The sequence below is a fragment of the Nannospalax galili genome, unplaced genomic scaffold, assembly GCF_000622305.1.
Source record: "Nannospalax galili isolate Female #2095 unplaced genomic scaffold, S.galili_v1.0 scaffold188, whole genome shotgun sequence".
Lineage (NCBI taxonomy): Eukaryota > Metazoa > Chordata > Mammalia > Rodentia > Spalacidae > Nannospalax > Nannospalax galili.
Window position 1 is genome coordinate 1,482,495 of NW_008360325.1, and position 20,071 is coordinate 1,502,565.

Genomic DNA, 20,071 nt, shown 5'->3' on the forward strand with positions numbered 1-20,071 from the left:
CCAAAAAAAAAAAAAACAACAAAAACAAAAACCCAGAAAGCCACCTACTCTTATCTGTGATGGCTACAGATATGCACCTCTCTAAAAGAAATAAAGCCATGGCTTTTTGGGAGATGGATAAGTGCTCATAAGTGGATATGCTGCTATAGCTTGAATGGAGTTAAGAAAATACAGCAATGGGCTGGAGAGATGGCTCAGCAGTTAAGAACACTGGTTGTTCTTGCAGAAGACTCAAGTTCGAATCCCAGCATCCACATGGCAGCTGACAACTGTCCATAACTCCAGTTCCAGGGGATCCGACAGCCTCTTCTGTCCTTAGCAGGCATTGCATGACACGGGTGCACTTACCTACATGCAGGCAATACACTCATACACATAAAATAAATAAAATAATAGAAAATACAGTAACGACTAAAGGAAGGTGCAGAAGCTAAGGGCAGGGAACAGATGAGCCGTGTTAAACTGTGCTTCCTACTAATATTTCAGTCCAATGAACCAAATGTCTGTATGCCAGTACAAGTCTACATTCAACTGCAAAACAGAAAGGATTCAGGGAAAACTGCCACAGCAACCTTAACTCACCCAACCCTCCATGACACTGCAGGGCTTCATGATACCTTCTGTAGATTAAGCTCAGAGCCTTAGCAGAGTTTTTTGTTACTGTTTTTATTTGAAATACTATTAACAATGGCGTGACAGCAGTTTCTCTGGTAACTCAAACTGACATCCAAAATGTTTAGACTATGTAAAGACAGGACTGAAGTGTGGCTCAGAGCAGGGCTGGGCTCAGTTGTACACGGTTCTGGACCCAACTACCAGCACAGTAAAAAGAAATGAGAAATACCATGGCAGCTCCTTTCATCGTTATCATTATTAAAGAAGTTATCCCTAAAACTCACCTTGCCTCAAAAGGCTCAATGAAGCACAATTCTGCCACCTGGTGGACATAGACACTACTACAGTTGTGTCCTCTAACATTTGAGTCCTTTATCTCTTCAGAAGTAAAGAGAATGCAAAACACAGATTTTGATCACCTGGTCTGTTCTTCCAAGTCAGGATTAACATGCATTTGAGAAGGAATGTGCAACTTTTCCTTTTTTTCTTTTTTGTTTCTTGGGTGGGGTGTGTTTTGAGACAGGGTCTCCCTGTAGTCCCAGCTGGCCTGGAACTAGCTGTGTAGACCAAGCTAGCCTGAACTCACAGAGATCCGCTTTCCTCTGCCTCCCGAGTGCTGGGACTAAAGGCATGCACTACCACTCCTGGCCTGAATATGATATTTCTTAATATAGCTTTCTAAAACAAAAGTGTACTGTATAAACCATCACCTCTCCCACCATCCAGCAAATACTGCAAATACTACCTACTCTCACAGACAATCTGATCTGGCAGAAACAAGAGAGCTAACTGCTCATCACCAGGCTATGCCATATATGCATTAAGTTCTATTCTGACTGAAGCTGTACCTCTGTGCCCTCCATGCAGCACCAAGAGGTCTAACTGGTACTTCTGCCCCCTTTTCTGTAGCGCAGTTTCCATATCAGTGTTCAGAGTAGACTATTATCTTAAAAGCGTCTTCAGGGGCAGCTGGAGAGAGGGTTAAGTGAAAGCAACAGGTAATGACACCTATGCGTGAAAATGCCATAATGAATACTACTATTTTCTATGTTAACTTTTAAAATATGTATTCAATTATTTTAAGATTTTATTTTTATTTTGTGTATGAATGTTTTGCCCGCATGTATGTAGCTGCCCTAGGAGGCCAGAAAACAGCACTGGATCCCCTGAAACTAGAACTACAAATGGTAGCTAGCTGCCATGTTAACGCTGAGCCGTCTCTCCAGCTCCTTGAAATATTAACTAAAAAATAACTTAAAAATATGGAAGACGGGCTGCAGAGATGGCTCAGCGGTTAAGAACACTGACTGTTCTTGCAGAAAACCTGTGTTCGAATCCCAGTACCCACATGGCAGCTAACCACCATCCATAACTCCAGTTCCAGGGGATCCGACAGCCTCTTCTGTCCACGGGCATTGCGCGACATGGGTGCACTTACCTACATGCAGGCAGTACACACATACACATAAAATTAAAAAAAGAAAGGAAGCACCAACCCCGGAACACTGTCTTCTGATCTGATCTGCCCTCACACGCACTAAATATGATTTTAGAAACTTTTTTTTTTTAGTCTTTTTGAAACAGGGTCTCCCTGTAGGCCCAGCTGTCCTGGAACTCACTGTGTAGACCAGGCTGGCCTTGATCTCACAGAGATCTGCCTGCCTCTGCCTCCCGAGTGCTGGGATTAAAGGCGTGCATCACCACGCCTGGCGATTTTAAGACTTTTTAAAAAATATTTTTTGGGGCTGGAGAGATGGCTCAGCGGTTAAGAGCACTGACTGCTCTTGCAGAGGACCCACATTAGATTCCCAGCACTCACATGGGCTTTAAAAATAGTATTTACAGAGACTATTCTCTATTCAAAATATTCAGAATATAGACAGTAGATATATTTACTATGTAAATATTATTTTTATTTATCATTTTTATTTTATGTGTTTGAGTGTATTGCCTGCATGTATGTGCGTGCACCTGTGTCATGCAATGCTGTGGCAATCAGAAGAGGGCTTCGGATTCCCCTGGACCTGGAGTTAAGGACAGTTGTTAGCTGCCATGTGGGTGCTGGGAATCGAACCCAGGTCTGCAAGAACAGCCAGTGTTCTTAAGTGCTGGCCTCAGTCTCACAGAGATCTGCCTGCCTCTGCCTCCTAAGTGCTGAAATTAAAGGCACAGGTCACCATGCCCAACCCCATAAAGAAAAAAAGTTCCACAATCAAAAACACAAAGTTTCTTCTGGGACTTTCTAACATTAAGATACACCACCCCTTTCTTCACTATCAGTCAACCCACTTCACTTGTCCCTAAGCAGGCAACTATGTACTCAAAGTAATTTGACTGTTTTCCATAACATACACGTAAGCAGAACACTCATACACATAATAAAATAAAATAAAATAAAACAAAATAAATTAAAAAAGAGAAAATATTGGTTTCAAGCCCACCCCTGGCTCAGTTTTGGGCAGAGAGGGCAGTAACAATCTAACAATTTAGTCTCCTGCTCCCGATGCCTTGAGTGGCTTGTTGCCTCCTAACCTAGCCTTCACCCTGTGTAACAGATGCTGAGGAAACAGGCTACAGTGCTACAGGAAGTTCTACCACAGTATGTGTCACACAAGTCATTTCCTCTCCACGGCTGATCTCTCACGCTCTGAAAGTAGAAGCTAAGCCTTATAGTGACAGAGTAAAAAGCTGAGAGGAAGGGACTGTTACAAATTTTACTGTTTTCAATGCTGTAATCGTGGGTCTTTTTCCTCATTCAGGAAAGAAACTTTCAATAAACACTGCTGTAGAAAAGAGGTTTTTTTGTTGTTTTTGTCTGTTTGGGACAGGGTCTCCTTGTAGCCCTGGCTGTCCTGGAACTCGCTATGTAAACCAGGCTGGCCTTGAACTCACAAAGATCTGCTTGCCTCTGCCTCCCAAGTGCTAGATTAAAGGTGTCCGACACCACGCCCAGCTAGAAAAGAGGTGGGTTTTTTGTTGTTGTTCTTTGAGACAGGGTCTCCCTGTAGCCCCAGCTGTCCTGGAACTCACTATGTAGACCAGGCTGGCCGTGAACTCACAGAGATCCGCCTGCCTCTGGCTCCCAAGTGCTGGGATTAAAGGCGTGGGTCACCATGCCCAGCTTAAAAGAGGTCTTTTAAAACAGCTTACAACCTGAGCTGCAGCGGGAGGATGTTTTATAATAAACTAGTATATTTTACACTGAATTATTTCTCCAATGATACAAGTCTTTCAGGCCTCCTGTGTGGCTGGTGCTGCTCCTATAGCTGTGTTCAGTGCCAGAAGCAACTAAGAATGTCCTTATCTAAGCAACCCACTCTGCAGAATCAAGGAAGTCCTTGCCCATTGGGGAAGACAACACTCTCTGAAGCTTAGACATGTTAATTTGGGTATTTTCTGCTGTTACTGGTGCTGGTGCACTGACTGGGGGAGGTCACTCCTTCTTGTTGCTCTTGTTTGGCTTATTGTGTAGCACAGGCTAGCCTAGAACTTGCTACTATGTAGCCCAGGCTGGCTTTGAACTCACAGAGATCCTTCATTTCATTTTTAGCAAGAGGAAGATTGGCATTTAAAACTATTATTATATACAGGGGTTGGGAGGCAGAGGCAGGTGACATCTCTGTGAGTTTAAGACCAGACTGGTCGGCACAGTGAGTTCCAAGACACACACACACCCTTCAGAGTTGCTGAATTCCTGGACACACACACACCCGAGTTGCTGAATTCCTGGGTAGTACCAGCAATGTTATACTCAGCAGCCTGACTGCAGCATCTAAATCCAACTCTAGCCATTACAGAAGAGCACCAGGAATAAAAAATGTCTTTTACACTTGACTGTTAGCAATGCATGTCAACCTGACTACTTGAGAAAACTGCCACTGATCTCTCAGCTGAACAGATGAGGGAAAAAAATAGGTCAAGGAATGCTTCTGTAGTAACATTCGTAGTAAAAAACTAGAAACGCCTTTCCTCTGTCAACAGAAAGACTAACCAAACTGTAAGCGGACAAATGAGATTCAAAGGGATGGCTGAGGGTGAGACACACTGGTATTAAAAGCGCAGTAAGCCCAGGTGTGTGAGGGCATCCACCACAGCAGGGACATAGTTCTGTTCCAGTAAGCTCTGCACGTTTGGCCAAATCTAGAGCACATACAGGAACTAGACTTGTACTAGGTGCAGTTATTTGTGACTCCTAAGGCAGCTTCCCATTAGACCAAAGGCACTCTTAGGCAGGGCTTTTCAGATCTTGCCAGTGCTTGTTACAAATGAAGCAGGTACAAAAATATTTACTGAGTAAATCAATGACCACCATAAGGTAAAGAGCAAAGAAGAAAAAGTAAGAGGATTCCAGATGATTGAGTTGAATAGGAAATAGTTAAAGCACCCGTATTTGCAACTCTACGCTGAGTAATGGCCATACACCCCACTTCTTCATTTAACAGGTACTGTACCCTTGCCACACACCAAAGGAGACAGACTGAATAAACACACCAAATACACCAAGTTCCTGAATCCAATCCTACAGTACACTGAAGAACATCCAACAAACAGTAGTATGTCTGGTGATAGATAATAAAAAGGAAGGAAAGAAGGAAATGGGGCGGGGCTGGAGAGATGGCTCAGTGGTTAAGAACATTGGTGGCTCTTGCAGAGGACCTGGGTTCAAGTCCCAAGACCAAGACCAACATGGCAGCTAACAACGATCTTTAACTACAGTTCCAGTGACCTGCTGCCCTCTTTAGGCCTCTGTGGGCACTGCATGCATGTGGCACACAGACGTACATACTGGCAAAACATTCATACACGTGAAATAAAAATTTTAAAAATCTTAAAAAAAATTTTTCGGAAGGAAAGAACTGAAGGGCTGTAAGGCCATGAAGGAATGGTTCCTACTTCACAGCTGGTCAAATGCCCCTCTGGCAGTCTCACATAAGCGACAAGCAGCGGGAACTGGACACCTGAAGAAGAGTGCTCCACACCAGGGAACAGAGAGAGTGCTAACAAGCATGCTCTGAATAAGGTCACAAGAGCACATATGGAGTCAAAGGACACAGGTCACACGGGAGCTCTCAGGTTCTTGTAATTTAACACACTGAACTGGAAAGCAACAGGGATGTTTTCAGCAGAGACTATTCTCTATTCAAAATACTCAGAATAGATTTAGATAGCAGGTATATTTACTATGAAAACATTACTACTACTATAACTATTAGTACGCATGTTTAGCTATGTAAAAGTATAAATAATAAACATACTATGAGACTGGAGAGACGGCTCAGTAATTAGGAGCGGTGATTAGGAGTGCTCACTGTTCTTGCAGAGGACCTCTCACAGTCGGCTCTAACTCCAGTTTAAGACAATTCAAAGCCCTCTTCTGGTCTCTGCAGACCACACACACACAGAGACATACATACAAATAAATAAAAATAAAACCTCTCAAAAAATAAAATGTAACATTTTATAGTTCTGAGAATATGTACTTCAGTCAGACGCTCTAATCAAAGGATGATCACAGGAAACGGTGAGGGGTACGTTGTACAAGGAGGTTCCAACGTCACAGGAAAGCCGACACTTAACTTTAAAACCTTGTTATTTGACCTTGTCTTTAAATTAAATTTCACGAATCCTTTTTCTGAGGTGGGGGGGCTAGCCTAGACTCACAGAAATCTGCCTGCCTCTGCTGGAATTAAAAGTGTATACCACCGGGGCTGGAGAGATGGCTCAGCAGTTAAGAACACTGGTTGTTCTTGCAGAAGACCTGGGTTCAAGTCCCAGAACCCACATGGCAGCTAACAACTGTCTGTGACTCCAGTCCCAGGGGATCCGACAGCCTTTTCTGACCTCTGTGGGCATTATACGACACGGGTGCACTTACCTACATGCAGGCAATACATGCATACACATAAAATTAAAATAATAAAAAAACACTCATAAACACAAAATAAAAATAAAAATTTCAGTTCTAGAGGCAGGCGGATCTCTTGGTCTCCACAGTGAATCCAGGACAGCTGGGGCTACAGGGAGACCCTGTCCCAAAAAGACCAAAAGAAAAAAAAAAGTGTGTACCACCACGCCTGGCTAAATTTCACATATCATATATGCTGTGTGTGTTACCTTCTTTACAATTCATAGCTTAAATGTCTTTGGTAGAGCCAATGCTTTCCAACTCTGTATACATTAACAGCAGGATCTTTTTCTTATCATTGTAACCAGTTTTTTCTCGTTTTGTACAATTTTTAAGAATGCAGTAATGACTGCATAAACACACACACAAATATGCACATACACACCACACCATGTATAAGGGAGTAAGATCATCTGTTTGTAGCAAATTCCCAACAGCCAAGTCACTAAGACCTGCCAAGGCTGAGAAGCGTCTTTTCCTTCAGAATTCCTACAACAGCCCTGCTCTGCAGAGGTTTTCCACCAGCTCAAACGCTAACTTGCCTCTTTCAAACTCTACCTTAAAAAGCAAATGAGGGGCTGGAGAGATGGCTCAGCAGTTAAGAACACTGGCTATTCTTGCAGAGGACCTGGGTTTGGGTCCCAGCACCAACATGGCAGCTAACAACTGTCTGTAATTCCAGTTCCAAGGGATCCAACAGCCTCTTCTGACCTCTGCGGGCATTGCACAACATGGGAGCACTTACCTACATGCAGGCCATACACGCATACACGTAAAATAAAAAAATAATTAAAATATTAAAAAAAAAAAAGCAAAAGCTGGGAGTGGTGGCACACACCTGTAATCCCAGCACATGGGAGGCAGAGGCAGGCGGATCTCTGTGAGTGTCAGGCCAGCCTGGTCTACATAGTGAGTTCCAGGACAGCTGGGGCTACAGGGAGACCCTGTCTCAAAAACAGCCCCCTGCTCCAAAAAAAGCAAATGAGGGGAGCTGGAGAAACGGCTCACTGCACAACACAGGAGCACTTACATACATGCAGGTTAACACACTCATGCACATAAAAATAGTAATTTTTTTTAAACAAAGCAAATGAGAGCTGGCAATATGGCTCAGCAGGTAATAAGGGTGGTTGTCACGAAGCCTGATGACCTGAGTTCAAGCATTACAGCCCGCTGGAAGGAAAGAACCAGGTCCCACAAGTTGTCTTCTGGTTGCCACAGGAGCACTGTAATAGGAGTACTATGGCATGCCCTCCTCCCCCAAAATAACAAATGCAGTTTTTTAAGAAGGAGGGGGGGAGGATAGGAAAAAAGAAACAAACCAAACCTTTCTTAACCTATCCTTTCCCTGAAGGCATCAAGGCCACTTTGGTAAACTTGCTTTTGGAAACTGTGTTTTTACCTAAGTCAGGAAAAACCATACTGAGCCTTCTGTGCACATTTAAAGAATTCAAGTCTATGTGGTGTGTTGTGGAAAGAGGTACTTTTTAAGAGTTCTTGTTACCAACACACACACACACACACACACACACACACACACCCTTGTTTTGCTGTTAACTTTCAACTATTCTCCAACTAAGCCAAGCCAAACGTCGGTGGGTCTGCATGTAAGCATAGGGAAGGGGTGAGACATCCCAAAAGGGCTATGGTGGTGTGTAAACCAAGCAAGGCAGGGAGGCAGATCCAATGGAATCAGGACCAAGGCCCCAGGAGAAGGCAGCCAGAACAGAACAAGGATGATGCCCAGAGGTGGGGTGTGCAATCCCTGCAGAATAACACACATTTCTAAGTGATGGCGCGTGCAGGAGCACCTATGAAAACGGCATGCTGAAGGCATCTATCTGGACCAGCTACCTAGCCCACAACATGTCTTCAGTTCTTAGGAAGAGTTCCAAGGCTCCTGACACTACAGGTTTACCCTGCTGAATTTCTACTTTGCTTCCATGGCACTGGCACAGTTAAGGTCACCACATTCTCTAACCAGGACCTGCGTATTTATCCCCCAATCTCCACTCTTTTCTTTCTTTTTTAAAAAAATATTTATTATTTTTATTTTATGTGTATTCGTGTATTGCCTGCATGTGTGTAAGTGCATCCATGCCATGCAATGCCTGTGGAGGACAGAAGAGGCTATAGAATCCCCTGGAACCTCTGGAGTTTAGGACAGTTGTTAGCTGCAACATGGGTGCTAGGATTTGAATCCAGGACTTCTGTAAGAACAGTCAGTGTTCTTAACTGTTGAGCCATCTCTCCAGACCATCTCTACTCTTTTCTAAACCACAAGGCTATCAGGAACTTTCTAATATTAACCATCACTTCCAGACATAAATCCTTTGAGGAATACCTCATCATCTTTCTCTCTTCTTAGATGATTATTATCATGTGTGTCAACATATGCACACATTGCAGCACACATGTGGAGGTCAGAGGGTAACTTTCATGAGTTGATTACTTCTATTGTGGGATCTTGGGGATCCGGAGACAACTCAGGTTGTCAGGTTTGCTCAGCAAGCGCTTTTGCAACTGGGCCACCTTACCCCTCATCATCTCTTTTAAGAAGCCACCTGCCTTTCCCGCTGCTCACTTTCCCCAAAGACAATGTGTCACAGACAGGCACGTCTTCAAAACAAAGCACTGGATTTCTGCCCCACGTTCTTGATGTGATGTGTTCTCCCCCCTTAGTCCAGAGAATGCTAACCTCCAGGCAGCAAACTCCTACTCACACTTCAACTGTTTCCTCAGGCACTGAGGGTCTCCCACAGTGTCCACCTATGAGAAGGAGACACTTTGTGTTGACTAAGGTGACAGATATCACAATCAAGTAGGACACAGGAAACGAATACTTGGTAGTAAAACATGTTGAGAGTTAAATGCCATCTTTCCAATTAGTGACTACTTTCAAGCCTTACAATCTGTACCCCTCAGGTCTACACGATGGCAAACCGTGTACACATCACTTACACCCTTGTCCCTTCTATCTCACACCACTGTTTTACCTAGTAATTTCCCCTGTTCGTTTGATCAAGTACTGCTTCAACCCTACAGTTCTTATCTATGCCACTAAGAATTATTTCTATTTTTTCAACAAGGGCTGTGTCTCTACAGGGTACACTTTCTAGGCATACCCCACAGGCAGCAACTCTCATTAAATGATTTTTACTTAGACAACCCAAAGCAACCTGTGTAATATTAGTAATGTTTTAAGTCTTAATTATACTTGATTAACCAAAGTAGCACATGAAGGCAGTTGTGTGCACTAAATGCAGCCTGGAGACCCGAGATCTAGCCCAAATTCGAGTACTAACTAGCTATGAGACCACAAACATCTGATGAAAGGACTAGAAAAAAATACATACAAGTTATTTGTTCACATGATCATTTCCCCCTCACCATTAGCGTATAAGTTTCCTGAATCCTTCATTCCTGGTACACTATCATACATACAAAACTGTCCAATAAAAATATGAATAAAGGGGCTGGAGAGATGGCTCAGCAGTTAAGAGCACTGGCTGCTCTTCCAGAACCTGGGTTTGATTCCCAGCACCCACATGGTGGTTAACAACTGTCCGTAACTCCAGTTACAGGGGCTCTGATGCCCTTTTCTAGCCTCTGAAGGCACTACACGACACAGGTGCACTTACATGCAGGGTAAAACACTCATACACATAAAAAATATAAATAAGCCGGGTATGGTGGCACACATCTTTAATCCCAGCACTTGGGAGGCAGAGGCAGGGAGATCTCTGTGAATTTAAGGCCAGGCTGGTCTACACAGCAAGTTCCAGGACAGCTGGGGCTACACGGAGACACTGTCTCAAAAAAGACCCCAAAAAATTTTTTTAAATATTACTTTTGCCGGGCATGGTGGCACACACCTTTAATCCCAGCACTCGGGAGGCAGAGGCAGGCAGATCTCTGTGAGTTCAAGGCCAGCCTGGTCTATATATTGAGTTCCAGGACAGCTGGGGCTACAGGGAGACCCTGTCTCAAAAAGACCAAAAAAGAAACCAGGGCTGGTGAGATGGCTCAGTGGTTAATAATACTGGTTGTTCTTGCAGAAGACCTGGGTTTGAATCCCCGTAACTCCAGTCCCAGGGGATCCGACAGCCTCTTCTGACCTCTGCAGACACTGCACGACAGGAGTGCACTTACCTACACACAGGCAAAATGCGCATACACACAAAATAATTTTTAAAAAATAAATAAAAAATAGAAAGCACGATCTGGGTGTGGTGCCACACACCTTTAGTCCCAGCGCTTGGGAGACAGGGGCAGGTGAAACTCTGTGAGTTCCAGACCAGTCTGAGCTATAGGGAGACCCTATCTCAAAACACCAAAAGACAAAATAAAATAAAACAAAACAAAAATAAATAGAAACCAGGAGCTGGAGAGATGGCTCAGTGGTTAAGAGCACTGGTTGCTCTTACAGGACTCTGGTTGGGTTCCCAGTGCCCACATGTGACTAACAGCTGTCCCCAACTCTAGGTTCTAGGGTATCCAATGTCCTCATTTGGCCTCTGGAGGCACTGCAGGACATGGGTACACTTATATACATGTAGACAAAACATTCAGACATAAAACAAAAATAAATAAATCAACGAAAATATTTTTTAAAAACAGAAACCAATCTAAGGCCTTATAACTGACTACTCTATAACATTCTGGAAAAAGCAAATCTATGGTTGCCGTGGGTTTGGTGAGAGAGACAGATGAAAAGAAAGTGCACGAAGGAGTCTCTGGGCAGTAAAACTGCTCTGCATAACCAGTACAGCGGTGCAAACACACTGTCACCGTCCAAGTCAAAGCCCATACGCATACCACACAACAGTGCACACTCCTGTCAAGAGGGACTCTGCTGCTCTATCACCCAGGGAAATTCTTGTTCGTTTTGATTCCCATGTTGACATTTTATTCAATAGAAATAAGAAAGATTGATTGACTTGTCTAAATTGTAAATTTGTATACATTTATAAATGTCAAAGCTTGTGAAGTAACACTGAACTGTGGAATATCATAAAATATACATTAAATAGTGGCAGTTAAAGATGTAAAAAAAGATGGACTCTGGGTGGTAATAATGTATCAATGCAGATTAATCACCTGACAAGTTCTGGGGTGCTGCTAGAGTGCAAGACGTCTAGCAGGGCAGACTAGGTGGGGAGCAGAAAATGTATGCCTGCTCCCTGTACCTTCTGTTTAATATAGCTGGATGCCGAAAATGGTCCTCAAAAAAGCATCTGTTTTTTTAAAACAGAAAGGATACATTTGTTTCTTAACTTACAAATTCTATTTCTAGAGATTTAGCTTTTTTTAAAGACAGTCATGGCAGGCGTTGTGGTGCATGCCTTTAATGCCAGCACTCAGGAGGCAGAGGCAGATGGTTATCAGCTCAGTCTGATGATCTACAAATGAATTCCAGGTCAGCCAGGACTACACAGTGAGACCCTGTCTAAAATAAAAAGCCTATCACTGCCAACAAAAAAAGTCATGATTTTCTTATTCTGTCTTCACGTAGATTCTGAAAATCAAGTCACTGGGCTATCCAGTCACTACACAAACATCAAAGCATTATTTGCACAAACCCAGGTGGTATATAAACCTACTGCACACAGGGGCTATATGACAGACAGACAGACATGGTATAGCCATTGTTCCTAGGGTCAGGATGAAGAAAACATGACATTTAATCAAGCACAAAATAAAATGATACACTAGCTATGGCAAGCAGGAGAGGTGGGAGGCTGCTGCTGCACCGGGCACACTGCTCTATAGGACTTTTTAGAAAGTGTATATTTTAAAATAACAATTGAAAGTACAGTACGACAGATATATGTGACAGTAACAATGATTTGTTATCAACATATGCTACACTCTCATAAATCTGGCAGCACAGTAGGTACATTTATACCAAATTACAATCAGATGGCTATAAGGTCTAAACAATACAAGTCTGTGAGCTCTGTCACAATCTAACAGTATGATACAATATGGGAACATGATTAAGCTGCACATGACTATTAAAAAACATTAATAAAACGTAAATTTAAAAAAAACATTTTTTTTTTGAGGCAGGGTCTCATGTATCCCAGGCTAGCCTGAAAAATCACAATGTAGCCAAGGACGACCTTGAATTTCTGATCCTCTTGGCTTTACTTCCTGAGTGTGGGGATTACAGGTATGTAGCGCTATGCCTAGTTTATGTGGTGCTAGGAAATGAATCCAGGGCTTTGTGCACACTAGGCAGGCATTTTATCAACTAAACTATATGCCCAGTCCCTCACTACAGCTTTTCTAAGAACAGTTTAAAAGAGAATTGCAAAACTCAAATATCCATCAATAGGTAATATGTGTTTTCACTTTAAATGACTAAATTACAGCATATCTGTACTGTTACAAAGTATTAGACTGTAAATACGTAGAGCTAGTACAAAATTCCCAGATACACTTTTTAACAACTCCCATCACAACTACAAGATAAAAACACATATGTGGCCAGGTGAGGTGGCCCACACCTTTAATCCCAGCACTTAAGAGGCAGAGGCAGGCAGATCTCTGTGAGAGAGATTAAGGCCAGCGTGGTCTACATAGTGAGTTCTAGGCAAGTTGGGGCTACAGGGAGACTCTGCCTCAAAACAACAAACAAAGCCTCATATACTTGGGGCTAGAGAGATAGCTCAGTGGTTAAGAGCACTGGCTGCTATTGTAGAGGATTCAGTTAGGTTCCTAGCACCCACATGGTGGCTTACAACTGTTTTAACTCTTAATTCCAGGGGCTCCAATGCCCTCTCTTCTGGCTTCCACAGGCACAGTACACATGCGGTGCACATACATACATTCAGGCAAGACACAAAATAAACAAAGCCAGATATGGTAGCACAAACCTTGAATTCCAGCACTCGGGAGGCAGAGACAGGCAAATCTCTGTGAGATAGAGGCTAGCTTAGTCTACAGAGAAAGTTCTAGGCAAGCTGGGGCTACAGGGAGACCGTCTCAAAAAACAAACAAACCCAAACCAAAAGATTTTAAAAGTTGACATACTTATTATTCATAAATCAGGAAAACATATGTGCTGTAGATAATAGCAATGGGAGGGCTTCCACAACCCACATTATACACTAGACATTGTTTATTTCCACTACCCATACCGCACACTACACACTTTTGATTTCCACTACCACATTACATACTACACATTGTTGCCTTCCAGTGCCCACATTACACACTACACACTGTTGCCTTCCAGTGCCCACATTACATACTACACACTGTTGAGTTCCACAACCCACGTTACACCCTAATGTGAAGCTGGAGAGATAGTTCAGTAGTTAAGAGCACGGCTATTCTTCAAGAGGACCCAGGTTCAGTTCCCAGCACCAACATGATGGCTAACAATTGTAACTGTAACATTATTCCATGGGACCTGACACCCTCTTCTGGTCTCTGTACACACTGCGTGACACAGGTGCATTTACACAAAAAACTCCACTACATAAAAATAAATACATAAAACAATAAATAAAAATTCTTTATTACATTTTCCTTTTTCAATATTTTATTATTTATATTTTATGTGTATGAGTGTACTGCCTGCATGCATGTAAGTGCACCCATGCTGTGCAATGCCTGTGGAGGTCAGAAGAGGGCGTCAGATCCCCTAGAACTGGAGTTTTGGATGGTTGTTAGCCACCATGTGGGTGCTGGGACTCAAACCTGGGTCCTCTACAAGAGCAGCCAGTGTTCTTAACCCCTGAGTCATCTCTCCAGCCCCAATAAATAAATTTAAAAAAAAAAAAAAGCACCTTAACTTCTGAACAAAAGCTTGTGTTCACTTTGTAATAAACCTAAATAATCCTGAGAGACAGAACTTCGACAGCCACTGTTAAGAAGAAAGAGACAAATATAGAAAAGGCCAGAACCTACAGGTTAGATTTTTCTGGGTGCTGGCCAAAAATCTACTCGTATGTTCCAAAGTTCTTGCTTATTTCTTCTTTTTTAAAAAATATTTTTACGTGTAATGCGTGTATTGCCTGCATGTAGTTAAGTGCACCTGTGTCATGCAATGCCCATGGAGGACAGATGAGGCTATCCAGATCACCTGGAACTGGAGTTATGGACAGTTGTTAGCTGCCATGTGGATGCTGGGATTCAAACCCGGGTCTTCTGCAAGAACAGCCAGCGTTCTTAACTGCTGAGCCATCTCTCCAGTCCCATACTTTAAAAAAAAAATATTTTGTGTATTTTTTTATTTCATGTGTATGAGTATATTGCCTGCATGCATCCAAGTGCACCCATGTCATGTGATGCCCATGGAGGTCAGAAGAGGGCTTTGAATCCCCTGAAACTGGAGTTACAGACAGTTGTTAGTTGTCATGTGGGTGCTGGGATTTGAACCTGGGTCCTCTGCAAGAGCAGCCAGTGCTCTAATTGCTGAGCTGTCTCTCCAGCCCCAAAGTTCTTATTTTTATTTCTATCTAAAGTCCAAATCAATGCTAGGCAAACAAAGTTTCTCCAGTCCTTTAACATTAAGAAGAAAGATAGGAGGCAAAGAATTCTTTTTGCCCATTTTTGTTGAGGAAGAAAATGTGCAAGAAAGATTCAAAGAAAATAATTTTGGGGGCTGGAGAAATGGCTCAGTGGTTAAGAGCACTGGCTGCTCTTGTAGAGAAGCCAGATTTGGTTCTCAGCACCCACATAGCAGCTGATGACTATCTGTGACTCCAGTTCCAGGGGATCTGATGTCCTCTTCTGACCTCTGCAGGCATTGCACTCATGTGGTACACTTACAAACATGCAGACAAAACACACATACACATAAAAAGTTTTTTATTTTAAATTTAAAAAATAAAGATTAAAAAATTTTACAAGGAGCTGGGTGTGGTGGCACACACCTTTAATCCCAGCACTTTTGAGGCAGAGTCAGGCAGATCTCTGTGAGTTTGAGGCCAGCTGGGTCTACATAGTGAGTTCTAGGCCAGCTAGGGCTACAGGGAGACACTGTCTCAAAAAGACCAAAAAAAAATTTTTTTTTACAAGGCTACTCCTAGTGAATTACAGGCCAGCCTGGGCTACAGTGTGAGGCTGTGTTTCAAAAACAAAGAAAAAGTGTACAAGGCACTTTTACAATGTGGGAAATGCTCAGGTGATTCAGGACATCATCTCACAGTGTAAGTGCACAGGGCTGGGAATACAGCCCGATGATATAGAATTTGCCTAGCATGCATATACCTTAGGTTTGCTACTCAGCACCCCTACGAAAGAAAAAATGTACAATAAAAAGGTGTAAAGAGAAGGCTGGTTGGATGCTCAATGCCCTTGCAGAGGACCTGTGTTCAGTTCCCAGCACCCACATGGTGGCTAACAACCACCTGTAACTCTAATTCCAGGGGAATCTGATGCTCTCTTCTGACTTCCACAGGCATTGCACAACATGGGTACACTTACATACACACAGGCAATATACTCATACACATAAAATAAAAAATAATAAAGCATTTTAAAAAAGACCAAAATAAAGTAAAAGACCTAAAAAAGGAATTAATAAACAATAAGACAGTCTTTTTAAAAATTATGTTGAGAAGAGTATTTTATTATTGCTAAGTTTTGTTTTTTGGTCTTTTTGAGACAGGGTATCCCTATAGCCACAGCTGGCTTGGAACTCATTATGTAGACCAGGCTGGCCTTGAACTCACAGATATCTGCCTCCCTTTGCCTCCCAAGTGCTGGGATTAAAGAACCTACTGCTAAGTTTTAACACTACTGGGAGTAGGTGAATTTCCTATGTACAAAAAGCACTATTTTTTTTTAAAAGGGATACTTCTAGGTAAAAATTAAACATGTTCTTTATGTATAAGCCAAGTCCATAACACCTTAAACATGCTAACGGGGACACTGACTATTCAACAGGGGGCTACAGAATATACGTCATCTGACAGCACTGGAAACCTGTATGAATACGGCAAAACACTCTAAGAACTGCTAATCAAACCCAGTAAGTGCAATGTTTACTGACACTCTAATAATGCCTTATAAACATAAACTACTTTTCTTTTTCTTTTTTTCCCCCCTATTTGGAGACAGAGTCTTGCTGTGTAGCCCAGCTGGTCATAAACTCATGATCCTCCTATCTAAGCCCGACAACTGCTGGGATCACAGATGTGGCCAGCACCTCAGTCCCCAAGTGATAGATGTCTTTCTAACCCTGATATGTTTCAGAACAAGGGGTGTTCTTTTTAAAGAGATCTGTGTGTATAGTGTGGGCACATGCATGCCATGGAATATGTGTGGAGATCCGAGGACAACACTGGTATTGGTTCTCACCTTAGTATGCATGTGTGTTGTGTGTGCATGCATGCCCACCTGCCCATGCACACACAGAAGCTGAAGAGGATGCTGTGTATCTTGCTCTACCATGCTTCACGTTATTCCCAGACACAGAATCTCTCACTCAATCTGGAGCTTGGCTGACCTTCCTGTTTCCTCCACCTAGCTTGGGTGTGTCTTGGTGGCCACATCTGCTTTTTGCAAGGATGCTACCTACGGGTTAGAACTCGGATATTCATGCTTATGCACCAAGTGGCATTGAGCCACCTTTCTAGCCCCAGGAACAGTGATTCTTGACCTGTATTTGTCACTAATTCTTTTGAGAATCCAAGGTCTTTTCTCTAGAAAGACGTGCATAATTGTACAGCAGAAGGATTAATTTCTTAGAGTTATGATGAAGATAAGGACTTCAAAGTAGCAAGGAATTGTGGTAACAGCAATTACAAAATTAATTTCATGATAACATGAACAGACAGAAAATGCAATCAGCGTCCTTAACTTCAAGCCCAATATAGCTCAGAATATTTGCCTAACAAGGTATCTACTATTGCAGTCGCTGGTAGAGCACTGGCTTAGGAAGTGTGAAGCCCTAGGTTCAATCTATAAATTCCCAGGAGAGAATTCCACATCACATTGTCATTTTCTTCTGATCCACTGTTCTAGTTACATTCATTACTGGCTTAAACAGCATTTTGGAAGGCACAGAAGACATGAAACTACAAATTGGAAATCTTTAAAGTGAATGGCTACAGTAAAGCAAAAATAAAAACACACTTCCAAACTCTTCAATTATTTAAAAATGTAAGAGAGCAGAGATATATCTGTGTAGAGAATGCAAACTACAAAGACGCCTTTAAGAACTTATATGATCTAAGAAAGATGGGAAATGAAGGTGTTTTAATAAGACTTACGTTTTGCCTCTGATAGATTCTGATTAGGTGACCAGACCAACATGCCAAGGTTGTCTCGTTCTTGACTGCGCCTTGCCAGTTTGGCTTAATAGAAAGAAAATAAAATATTTATTGTAAGTTAGCAGCCATAACAAGTGGTAAACGTGACCTCACCACCCACCCTTCACTTTGCACTCAAACAACAGTAATAAATGACAGGTGCAACCAGGGTCCGGGAATAGGGAGGCAGGAGTATGACAAAAGGGACAGTGTCTACCAAAGGGGTGCATACCATGCCCAGCAGAGGATGACCACTTTTATATAGTTCTGAGTTTTACATAAATGTTCATGCTGTATATAATGTAAAAAGAAAAGTCAACAAGGACCGAGCTCACTACTAAAAGCCTTTTTATTAAAGACACTGAACTCACCCACTAGGGTGAAACTCTTGTGGCCTCTTAACCTCTCAATATATTCGCAATATAGATTTCAATGTGAGTTTTGGAGTAGAGAAGCATTCAAACCAAAACAACATATCACCAAAGTGTTTGGCAAAAGCTGGGTATGTTTGTATATGCCTATGATCCAATAGCTATGAATTTCAAGGCCAGTTTGCTCAGCTACCCAGGGGAATGTAACAAGACCATATCAAAAAACAACCAAGCCAAGCATGATGATGTATGCCTTTAATCCCAGCACCTGGGAGGCAGAGGCAGGTGGATCTCTGTGAGTTCAAGGCCAGCCTGGTCTACATAGTGAGTTCCAGGCCAGCTGAGGTTACAGGGAGACCCTGTCTCAAAAAGACCAAAAAAGCAAAACAAAAACAAAAACAAAAAAACCCAAACAAAACACCCACCCCACCAAAAAAAAAAGTTTAGGAAAAAAAAAAAAAAACTATAGATGCTAAAACTATCCAGCATCCAAGGAAAGGCTCACACTGCTACATCATACAAGAGCACAAAATTAAAACCATTCAAAGTCTGGGGATAATATGGAGGAAATGGACTCTGTACTGATGGTGGCAATACAAAAGAACTACAGCTTTGGGGAAAAGTCTAGCAGTTTCTGCAAGTGGTAACACATCCAAGCAATGGAATATAAGTCAGCAATAAAAAGAAATGAACTAAACACAGATGAACATGAATGGACCTCAAAATAAAGAAGCAGAGGGAACGCTCCAAATACAGAAGGGAGGCTCTCAGAAGAAATCCCTGGTGATGGACAGCAACCGTTGGTAACAATATGCACTCATGGGTTTTATTATCAACAGAAATATAGCTGTGTGTACACATGCATCAACACACTTATTTCCCATCTGTCCACTGAGAAAGCCTAGAACGAAAACTGAACACACTAACTCCCAGATGTGACTTCTCAACATCATCTCCAATAAAGAAACCAGGACATCTTAAGGAAGTGTTTTATTCCAAGACTCACAAGATTACAAGATAACCCTGGACTAGTTCATTACACAGGGATAAGAAGCCTAAAGAACAATGGGTTCGATCTTTCATATGACAAATGCAGAACGATGTGAACAACAAAATAATAGAATGACAAAAACTTTAAATTGTGGGAGCCCACCCTCTGACATTCAGGACGCTGAGGCAGGAAAATCGCCACAAATCCAAAAATTTGAGCTACCAAGTGAAACTTTGTCTTAAAAAAAAAAAAAATCAAGATAGAAGACTGTTGGGGTCCTCTGTTATGCAAAGTAGAAGTCTCTTCATGTCCGGATAGCTCACGAGCTCGGAAACTATGTGCTGCAGATTTGCAGATTCCTTTCATAGCAGAGTGCCTTCCTGGCATCCTCCCTGACTCCTTTTAAAGTGCTCGCCACAAATACATGCCCTCCGGCACAGGAGCTACCAGGTTTTTAATCAGGCATTGTCTGATAGCCTGATAGAAGCCCACCGCCCTATGTAAATGAGGCATCCTAAAAGTACCTATCAGCTAAGGCTTCTTCTGCTGTCTCTACACTATAAATAGTCCTAGTTTTACCCCAATAAAGTTGGAGCTGGAGCTGAATCACTGAGATCTGAGCTGAGTCACTTGTCTTGAGCTGTAACACTAAATCCTGTGATCCAGTCTCCCCGGGGGGCGCTATTCCTCCGTCACCGACTCGCGGACACCCTGGCTTTCACCGTCCCTCGTACTCTTCCCGTGTGGTCCAAGTGGCCAGTGGACCTCACATCCTGAGGAAGGTATACGGGTGAAATAGGGACGGGATCGACTGAGTAGACCTCAGTAGCGGAGGAACTTTCACTGCCCAGGAGTGCGCGCTGGGACCCTGAGAACCCAGTGCGTGCTCGCCTATAGAAGACCAGGAGGAGGAAGGAAG

The 20,071-nt window shown here is 42.6% G+C and overlaps 1 protein-coding gene across 1 annotated transcript in view; it reads right to left on the reverse strand.

Moving 5' to 3' along the window:
• Positions 1-20,071, reverse strand: part of Rcor1 (REST corepressor 1) — a 103,610-nt gene that overhangs the window by 35,717 nt on the left and 47,822 nt on the right. Inside the window, exon 3 of the mRNA XM_017796230.2 lies at positions 17,752-17,835. Coding sequence (XP_017651719.1) covers positions 17,752-17,835 — 84 coding nt within the window. The remainder of the gene's footprint in view (positions 1-17,751; positions 17,836-20,071) is intronic.